The sequence below is a fragment of the Sinocyclocheilus rhinocerous genome, unplaced genomic scaffold (assembly GCF_001515625.1).
Source record: "Sinocyclocheilus rhinocerous isolate Xijiao unplaced genomic scaffold, SAMN03320098_v1.1 scaffold697, whole genome shotgun sequence".
Classification (NCBI taxonomy): Eukaryota; Metazoa; Chordata; class Actinopteri; order Cypriniformes; family Cyprinidae; genus Sinocyclocheilus; species Sinocyclocheilus rhinocerous.
In genome coordinates this window covers 1870340-1880834 of record NW_015664033.1, presented here as the reverse complement: position 1 = coordinate 1880834, position 10495 = coordinate 1870340, and the positions used below count along the sequence as shown (strand labels likewise).

The following is a 10495-nucleotide window of genomic DNA, read 5'->3' as shown; positions in this document are numbered from 1 at the left end:
GTGTTCCACAAGAAAAAAAAAATCATTCACTTTTAACATCCCTTTAATAAAAACCACATTATTTTACAGGATTTCAAATCTGACAGTAGCATATTTTCTTAAATATCCTTTATTAAATGAAAGAAATAAAATAAAAAAGAAAAACCAAATCAGTGGGATTTTATATTACATTTAAAAAAGTAGATTCATTGCACATTGCTGTATCTGAATGTTTGATTTACAGTTTTGTGCTCGTCTGAGTCATCAGAAAGCCTTGTTTATAAGGTTTTACTGACATAATGTGAACCACAAAAGAACCACATTATTCCAGTCGAGAAACACAACGAAAAGCAAGCAGGGCTGTAAACTTTGAAACCAGGGCTAAAGTAGCAATATTTAAAAGACCCTGACTACCACCATACAAAGCCACATATCCAATATTAACTTGCCATTCTTTAGAAGGGAACATGCGAACGGTCTATATTGATGCCACTCTATTAGGGATTTGAGCATATTTGGTTGCGGACGAAGCAGAAAACACCATGAGTATGTATGAGGAGTGTATACTGTTAATTACTGTTGTTCTGGTCTGGTTATGTTATGCTGAGAGAATAAGATAAGAACAGGGTAAGTCAATAGGCTTGTATGTGTATGTGCACTGTGCAATTCAAAGGCAGGTTCTAGGAAATTTTAAATCAGGTAGAAGTGTGTATGTGTGCGTGTTAGGAGGTGTGCTGTGGCAGATTCTGTGGTGGCTCAGCTGGCAGGTTATTTTGAACATCTCCATTCTGAACGACTGGGACTTTCACCACTAAAAAAGACAAAACGGCCAATGTTTACCATGCTGAAAAATTCACCTCCACAGTGTTAATGCAGTCCATTTTTTATTTAATTGATATCAAGTAAGGTTAACCAAATGTTGAATCACAGACTATTAATTTCAATTTTCTCACCTTGACTGTCTTCATTTGCTAGTTTCTGGATCTCTTGTTGAAACTGTAGCTCACCATTGGGACCTGAGGGAGGCTGTCTATTCAGTGCCTGTTGCTCCTTTTGTTTTTGTGACATCTCCATTACTGCCTGATTAGAAGTAAAACAAGCTGTCAGTTATCTGGCATCGCAATAATGCATCAAAAATTACTATAATATGCAGTACTGATGTTGCAAATTAAATCAAATCATTTGTTTTAGTATGGGATTAACAGTAAAAAAAAACAACAACAACAAAAATTACATTTATATAAAATGTATATCACATCACAATTTGAGTTTTAAATGTGTAATTTAATAAAAATATAATTTGTATTATTTTAGACACACACACACACACTTTATTTATTTTTAAATATTATTATACAAGCATTCTTTTCAAAGGAAATTTGTAATAATAGCTAAAAAAAAATCCAGCTATTCTAATTATATAAAGGCAATAACAAGAAAAGGGCTGCAACCAATTGAAAGCAGTCTTTTACCTGCTGATATTCTCGTTTCTGGGCTTCTAGGGCTTTGCTTCTCTCTTTGAGAAGTTCCTGCTCCTGTTGTAATTTCTCCACCCTTCTGCCAAGCTCCACCTCCCTATCCCGAAGTTCTGCCTCAAAGCGCTGCAGCTCCTCTTCTGTGTACACTGGCATTGTATCATCTAGTGTCTTGAAGTATAGAAAGATAATGAGTTGGCACAAAACACTGCCATGTAAAGACAGTATAATAAAGTCAGACCATGCATCAAAATCAGGCTCTAACCTCCCATTCCTTCGGGTTGTTAAACTCTTTCTTCTCCATAGATTTGAGGAACTCTTCCAGGCTGACCAGTCTATCATGATTGAGATCTACCTGCAGGAAGCAGCGAGAGAGGAAAAAGCTATTTAAAAGTGCACGGTTTAAAGGTAATTAAAAATGAACTGAAGTAACTAATTAAAAAAAAAAAGACTCTAATGCAGTGAAAATCAGATAAAAGAATGACTATTTCTTCATCTCATGCATCCTGAAGGAACAGAACAGATGGAGTCACTGCTGCTCCACACATTGTGAAAGTGTTAAAAAGCTGAAGTAGAAAGACAGATAAAGGGAAAGAGAGAGAGAATGAAAGCGTTTACATACACACTCCTACAACATTTTTGCCTGGACATTCTAACGGCTTATTCAGCGTTCACTCATCGCACATTTTAAACAATAAAATCAAAGAAAAACCTCACACAAATTCTAAATAATTTCATCTAAACACAGCATTTAGGCTTTTATGAACTGATTTTGGTTTCGTTTTTAGCGTTGTGTAAACACACTCAATTATCAAGAGTCACTGCAAAAAAAAAGTGAAGGCTTTACGTTTTGCATGACATGTTCTCGCATCCTCAGCCTCTCCTCCTCCATCTCCATCATGTCATCCTCTTCATTCTTGGGATCATACACCTTCTCCAGCTAAGAGAGTAGAAAAGAAAAGATGAACACATCAGAAAGGTGCTGGCACCGTTTCAATTATTGCCATTTGCTCGTTTTTTTGCATGTCAAGAACAGCTTTTATGAGCTTCATCATGGATCCCCATGTTAATGATGTTTCTTCAGGACAGCCACTAGAGCCCACTAGAGTCTTAACAGCTGACTCAGTCACAGCATAAAGAGGCTTCCATCACTGTCAATAACAGAATGCAATGATTCAGTGAAACATTACCTCTTTTGTGAAGAGGGCCTCCAGCTCTTGTTCATCCAACACACCGTCACCATTCGTATCTAAGTGAGAAAACGCAATTAAATTCATTTTGCCCGTGGAACGGCTGCTTATGGACTACTTGAGGACAAAAAGACTCACCGTGGAGATTAAAGAATGTCTTGGGATTGAACTCCTGTGGATCCAGCCCGTCTGTCTCTTTCCAGACCTCCCGTAACTGATTCACGCTACCCTGAAAAGGAAGTAAAAAAAGAAAGTTTTACTCAGGAAGTACAACAAATAAAACTCATCTCAGTCGATCTTTCTATCCATACATCTCCCGTTCTTCATTCCCTCACCGGAGCGTTAACTTTAGGGTGTTGCCGATGCTTTTCTTTCAGCTCCTCGATTCTCTTCTCCTCGTTCTCTCTCTTCTCCTGGTCCAAACTCTTCAGGTACTCCCTCCTCTCGTGTTCTTTCAGCATCTCGTAGCGCTTAAACTCCTCGTGACGCTCCGCATCGTAATTCTCAAGATCTTTAGTGGCCTAACATATAAGCACAAAAAAAAAAAAAAAAAAATCTATTTGCGGCCCTTTTGGCCAGTGATTTATTTTTTATGGGTCAAACAGGAAGAGTTAACACCTAAATCACTGTGTAACAAATATTACAAACAGCTGGAACAGATTTTATATACTCTTATCAATTATGTCACATAACCATGTAACAAATTTTAGTTTAGTTCAGTCGACACAAAATGCTGTTCGCAACCCATTTTACTAACATATTCACAAATAAATACAGATATTAAATGAGAAAAAAAATGACAGTAGAGAATTTACAGGAAGTGTCTGTGGCCAGTTGTTGCATTTTGATGTTTTGCATTGCTGACATTTTAATTATGGGATGTATGGTTGCCTAGCAACCAGTGCTTAAATGAGCATTATTTAAAATATCAGCCCAGCAGCCCTATTTTACTGTAACCAGAACGTCTTGAAATTGTTTAAAAAAAAAAAAAAAAAAAAAAAAAAAAAAAGTGTATGACTCTTCGCTTTATTTATTTTTTTCTGTTTGTTTGATTTTATTATTTATTTTCAAATAATGTATTTGTGTTTTTATGTAATATTGTGGAATTTTCACTTGTGGTGAGTGGGTCTGTTATCTGTGCACTTTATATTTTGAGTAGTAAAAACTAAAAAGAAATAAAAAAGGAAAACGATTAGTATATTGATAGAAACGGATACACACACAAAAAAAAGAAGAAACAAGACGAAAGATCAGGATTTTATTTACTCGCATTTGAAACAAATACATGTGCCCCCTTATTTTATGTAAATTTTTATTTTTTTTATTTTTACATTATGTATTTGTGTTTTTATGTATTATTCTTTTCTAATTTTACTGTATGCAATTGGTTGGGATTTTGTTAATTGGGGTAATACAATATTGTGAAATTTTCACTTGAGGCGAATGAGTCAGTTATCTGTGCACCTGCTCAGTGTACTTTCTGCTTTTGTGTAGAAATTTCTAATAAAAAGATCTTAAAAAAAACGAAAAACTATGTATACTATAATCTGATACAATAGGATTAACACAAAATCAAGAAAAGAAGAAAGATCAGGATTTTATTTAGTAGCATTTGAAAGGTTAAATGTAGTTGCCAAACAAGTATGCACTGAATGCTTGTCAATCTACGTTGTTGGTTAATGATGTTTTTGCTATTTCACATTATAGCATGTTAGGAATGGGTGTTACCGTTACGATAAGCAGCTCCAGGTCTTTGGCTTCAAATGTGTTCTGATTATGAGGGTCCAGATGTTCAAACTGCTTCAACAAGGAGACGTGATCCATCTGAACACCTGCAATCACAACAAGCATTTGCGTGAACATGCGTGTGAGAGTCACGCAAACACATAAATACATAATACATAAACACACTCACTCTGTGCGTTGGTGCTGTCCAGTTTAGCCTTCAGCAACATCCGGAGGCGTGAGACCTCTTGCCTCTTCAGCTCATCCAGTCGCGTCCTCACATGGTGGCCCACCAAATCCAACTCCTTGCTGAGGCGTCCATTCTAAAACACAGTAGCTTTCCATTAAGTACTTGAAGTACCAATGAAATTATAAAACTTCAAAGCTCAAAGGCAAAACAGCGTAACAGAGACTGTGCACATTTGGCATTTTCCTCATTCATTTTCTCCATAGGGATTTTTATAAAATCATGAACCAAACAAACCAGCTCCACACGCATGAGATGAATCACAACATTACAAACTTGAAAAAAAGCATGTCAATTTAAGAAAAAAGACTAAGGGACAAGTTCTATGTACTTAATGTCTTTTATGAAGCAATGACCTACACATCTCATAAAATTACACATTACATAAAATAATAAAAATAACAATACAATATATAAATCACTGAACAAAAAGTACATTATAAATGTAAAATACATGTTATTAAAATAAATTAAATTCCTAAATAAAGAGTTAATAATAAAGCCATTAAATAAATAAAAAAGCAAAACAAGACTGTACTTGCCTTTTATGAGGTAATGACCTAAACATCTCAAATTATATAAAAGAATAAAAACATACAATAAAGGACTAGTCACTGTATAAAAGTATACAATACATTATACATATAAAATACAATATAGATTATTAAAATAAATATATGTATATATAATTATTTAAAAATAAATAAATAAACATATGATAGATAAAATAAGTTTTGAGAGTATGTGACCAACTAGATAAAAAATAAAGCTGAAATCACACTTGCTACAGAAGCTTATGTTATAACTTAATCTCTGAGCTCCTGTTAGGTCTGTCTTGAAGGATACTTATACCTTGTCATTTTTTATAAAGAAGAGGAATGGGATTCCAGTTTTTGTGCTCTACAGAGTGCGTTCTTTACCTTGATGTCGTCTGTGTTGGCAGTCTGGAGTTTTTCTCTGAAGTGAGGGTCAGTTTCCAGCACCTCAATCACCTCTCTGAGGTAACGGTCATAGTACAGACCAGTATCCTGACATATGCATGTACAGCCAAAACAAGAGAGCATGTGAACATTGAACAAATGATTAACGCACATGGCATGTTCTAGTCCAGGGTTCCTCAAATCTTGCCCTGGTGGGCCAATGCGCTGCAGAGTTTAGCTCCAACCCTGACCAAACTCACCTACCTGTGATTTTCTAATGATCCTGAAGACATTGATTAGTATGCTCAGGTGTGTTTGATTAGGGTTAGAGCTAAACTCTGCAGGAAAGTGGATCTCGTGGGCCAGATTTGAGGATCCCTGTTCTAGTCTATGAGCATGATTGAGACCAGTCTTACCACATTCTCCTCTGCTCTCTCCTCATGGGGAGGGTCTTGGTTGCGATCTATTGGCACTGTCCACACCACAAGACACAGAGACAATTGCAGCAGCCCCTTCAAGCCTCCTGTCATCCTTGGACACCTTTGGATACAAAGATTAGACAGCCTTTCCTTTCACCCTTTAGAGAGAGAGAGGGCGGTCTCTTTAAGCAGACAGGTTTATTTATATAAGACTTATTAAGTACACATCGATCATGACAAGAGAGAGCAGCCGAAAAAGGAAGTCTGTGTGACAGTTCGCGAAAACACACGTTAACGTTAACTACATGTTTCACAACAGATGCAACTTCACGAGAAAAACAGTCACGGTCATCTACCGACGTCTTGTAGTGTCGTTTGGTCTGAAACTCTTCAGTCTAAATCAGATAAACAGCGAGTTCTCTTACCACAGGGTCAGATCCTGTTTAAGCGGTGAGTGAAACCTGTGACTACAAATTACTCAGCGTTGCTGCCTCAAAAACAAGTGCGGCCATGAATTATGACGCAATCCAAACGCGACGCTTTCCACAAACATGAGCCAACAGTATTTTGTGCCTGTAACACCGTTTGTTATTAAAATAATAAATGGGGTACACTTTTATAATTCCATTAAGCCACTTTACCAAAAATGCCAATGTAATGTAAGTGTCCCTAAAAAACTACTGTTATTTGTATGCAAGAAAAGGTAGCCCATTTCTATTTTTTATTATTATCATCATTATTATTATTATTATTATTTACACGACACTGAAACGCAAGGACCAAGATTGATTAATTTAGTTTTAGAGCTTGCACAATTTTTTTCTTTTTCTTTTCTTTCTTAATTTCTTTCTTTCTTTCTTTTGTTCTCGTTTTATATTTTAATTGTGCTAGATATAATGAACTTTGAGAGTCCTAACTAATTTAGTTTTTTGAAGATCTTGCAGCATTTCTTTCTTTCTTTCTTTTGTCATGTGTTGTTATATATAAATGGACTTTGAGAGACGCACATTGTTGGCAAACATAGAAACTTTATTTTAATTACTTCGAAAAATAGATATTTATTTTTTATCCAACCCTGACAGGCTGAAACACTGACAAACAAAATAAATTAAATATAAAAATGTGCACACAATAAATAATATGATAATATAAAAAGTAGAAATTTTATAAATTAAGTGAAAAGGATAAACCTGAAATACATAAGTCATCACAATTACAGTTATGGCAACATACGTTAATAAATATGGCACAAGTAAATCGTAATCCCTCAAACAAATAAATAAAAATGATTATAAATTAGATCACTTCAGAAGTTACATTAGACAAAACATAAATGTCACGTTGTGTTTAAATCAGTTTTACTGACAAATAAAAGTGAGTCGCAGAATAAATATCACTCATAAATCAACCCTGTATTAAAAGTCTATTTCTCTTAGGTCTGTGGGTGTGCTGGCTCTTTCCTCTTCAATATCACCATCTTTCTCCTCATGTGCTCCATTCCTCAGTCTCTCCCTGAGAGCTCCCTCTATCAGCTCAGTGCAGCACTGCAGCACCGTCTGTCGGCACAAGCAGGAATAGTTACAGATATACAAGTCATAATAATAATAATTCTCTCTCTCTCTAAAAAAAAAATTATGGTATCACTTTATTTTAAGGTGTCTTTCTTACACAGGTTACATGTAGGCTACTTACAATTATAATAACAACTAATTATGTATAATTACATGCAAGTAACCCTAAGCCAAACCCTAATCCTAAACCTAACTACATAGTAAGTACATGCAGTTAATTAATATTACTCAGTACTTAAATGTATAATTACACTGTAACGAGGACACCTTAAAATAAAGTGTAACCAAAATGATGATGATTATTATTATTTTATGTTTAGCTCTCTCATACTCTCTGAGATAAATCGTGGCTCACCACATCAGTCTGACAGAGTGTGGCCAGGGCAGAGGTCATGACGCTCAGCTCTCCCGCACTCTTGGCCCTTAAACCCCGCAGGGCAGAGTTCAGTGCAGCCGCAGCCACCAGTGAAGGAGGACTTCCCAGAAAGCGCGAGTCACACACACACAAGGCAACAAGTGTATCGCCGTGGCGTCGCAGCGTTGCGAGAAAGTCTCCTGTACGCGCGTCTCCGTCCCTGAGTTCCCCAAGAGTGCGCAGGAAGTGCGGGATGAAGTCCTGAGGAGTCACTGCTGCCACATCCCACCGCAGAGTCGCCAGCACCACACGCTCCATTTCCTGTCGGAGTAAGCATATATGTGACCCTGGACCACAAAACCAGTCATAAGGGTCAATTTTTTCGAAATTGAGATTTATACATCATCTGAAAGCTGAATAAATAAGCTTTCCATTGATGTATAGGACAATATTTGGCCGAGATAGAACTATTTGAAAATCTGGAATCAGAGGGAGCAAAAAAATCTAAATATTGAGAAAATCGCCTTTAAATTTGTCCAAATGAAGTTCTTAGCAATGCATCTTACACATCAAAAATTAAGTTTAGATATATTTACAGTAGGAAATTTACAAAATATCTTCATGGAACATGATCTTTTACTTAATATCCTAATGATTTTTGGCATAAAAGAAAAATCAATAATTTTGACCCATACAATGTATTTTTGGCTATTGCTACAAATATACCCCAGCGACTTAAGACTGGTTTTGTGCTCCAGGGTCACATATATAAAACTGTCTATATGCACATGTATATGTCAATTTTATTACTCTTTTTTTCCAACACTTTTCACTTAAATGATTTCATTAATAATGGGAAAAGTGTTAAATTAGAAAAATGCAGAAAAGCACTATTTTCTAACGATTTATTGAATGTTTCAGACTTTTGGACAGCACTGTCCATAATATTGAGCCTTTAGTGAATTTTGATTGATTATTTAAACACTCACCCGCAGGTTTGATGAGAGAAAGTCATACTCTGCTGCCGCACAGAGCGTGTCTGCACTAACTGTGTCACTTTCTGTCAGTTTAGAGGCCACCAGAACACAAGCTGCAGCCAGACAGGATGGAGTTTAAAAGATTCAAGCCCTACACTGAAAAAAAAATAAAAAAAATTTTCTTAGAAAATGCTAGTAAATTTCACAAACAAGTAAAATATTGAATCAATATAAAATTCTGAAGCAGAAAAACTTTTTTTTTGTTAAAATACTAATAATCTTTGTTGCACAACTTTTGTTTATAACTTAAAAAAAAAAAAACTTTTAGCATGTACCCTACTTGTGAAAAGCGCTTCAAACACAAAATTACTGATATTAAAAACATGAACAACATACTTGATGTCTAGCACTAGATTTTGGTTATTAGCATGCAAATCTACCTCCATGGTCCACTTGGCCAGTTCCCCTCTGCGCTGTGGTTCTCTCTGGATGAGAGAGATGTAGAGAGGAGATGGCAGGTATCTCTCCTCGGACTGCAGAAGTCTCTGAATAACTCTCAGTCCGGAGACGCTGGGGTCCCATGGGGCTCGGACTGAAGACTGAGTCCTGTCCTGGCCCTCTTCCTCCTCACACCACAGAGACACAGACATCACTCCTGCCAGCAGTTGTGATCCAATACTGAAGCTGTCCCAAGTGAGTCTCAAAAGTCTTGGTCCCGAGTAGAAGAGTTAGTGCAAACTTCCTTGCCCTTTTGAAAGTGCTTGTTTTTAAATGTGTGAGTGAGTGTCTGTGTGTTTCTTGCGTTGTTCTCAGCCGCCTTTTCTCTTCGGTCTGCTTATATATCCTCTGAGTGAATGGGTGACCGCTGATAAAAAAAGTGAGAATGTGAAGAATAAAGAGGGGTGTGTAAAATGAGTGGAGTAAAAAAAATAAAGCACCACAATGCTGGCTGAGCAACAATGGCATCAACAGGTGGAGAGAGGGAGAGAGAGAGAGAGGGAGGAGAGAGGAGCGCAGACAAGAGAGGGAGTCGCCCAGAGGGACACAGCAACAGCTTGTCACCGTCAGTGAGCAAAGAAAAGAGAGCAAGAGAGAGAGAGAGAGAGAGGTCATCACCATGCTGCGACAATGGGAATGAATAACAATAAGACATGGATGTTTGTTGACAGTGAAGGGTATCAGATAAAGATGGTGCGAGTACATTTACACATCAGATAAAGATTTAAAACTGCATATGCAGTAATTCATGGACTTATGTATTTGGCTCTAGAAAAGTCCAACTAGTGGTTGAAGGTCATGGTTTTAAAGCATTCTCAAGGCACATTCCACAAATATGGTCTTCTAACTTTAGCATTAGAGGTATAAATGCCATTTTTTGGCTAAGAAATGTTAAGCAAACTATTATATAACATAAAATTGAAGGGTTAGTTCACCCAAAAATGAAAATTGTGTCATTAATTACCCTCATGTCGTTCCAAATCCAAAAGACCTTCCATCATCTTCAGAACACAAATTAAGATTTTGTGATGAAATCCGAGCACTTTCTGACCCTGCATAGACAGTAAAGTAACTGAAATGTTCCCAGACCCAGAAAGGTAGTTAGGAATTCGTTAAAATAGTCCATGTGACATCAGTGG

General features: G+C 36.6%; 2 protein-coding genes across 4 annotated transcripts; both read right to left on the bottom strand.

Moving 5' to 3' along the window:
- Positions 1-236: 236 nt before the first annotated feature.
- Positions 237-6481, bottom strand: LOC107729549 (nucleobindin-1-like). 3 transcript variants are annotated; one of them, XM_016540106.1, is made up of 13 exons: positions 6381-6481; positions 5953-6113; positions 5537-5644; positions 4560-4692; positions 4373-4476; positions 2980-3165; positions 2783-2873; positions 2645-2703; positions 2302-2394; positions 1720-1809; positions 1452-1625; positions 987-1059; positions 237-790 (listed from the first exon to the last, which is right to left on the bottom strand). In XM_016540106.1, the coding sequence occupies exons 2-13, from the start codon at positions 6064-6066 to the stop codon at positions 702-704; spliced, it is 1314 nt and encodes a 437-aa protein (XP_016395592.1). In that variant the 5' UTR covers positions 6067-6113; positions 6381-6481; the 3' UTR covers positions 237-701. The 3 variants fall into 3 exon arrangements, with proteins under 3 accessions (XP_016395592.1, XP_016395589.1, XP_016395591.1); XM_016540103.1 differs by having other exon boundaries at positions 933-1059; positions 6381-6480; XM_016540105.1 differs by having other exon boundaries at positions 933-1059; positions 5953-6076; positions 6381-6480.
- Positions 6482-7370: 889 nt separating this feature from the next.
- LOC107729433 (G1/S-specific cyclin-D2-like) lies at positions 7371-9508 on the bottom strand. Its single transcript, XM_016539918.1, has 4 exons — positions 9299-9508; positions 8871-8993; positions 7882-8202; positions 7371-7511 (listed from the first exon to the last, which is right to left on the bottom strand). The coding sequence occupies exons 1-4, from the start codon at positions 9506-9508 to the stop codon at positions 7371-7373; spliced, it is 795 nt and encodes a 264-aa protein (XP_016395404.1).
- Positions 9509-10495: the final 987 nt, after the last annotated feature.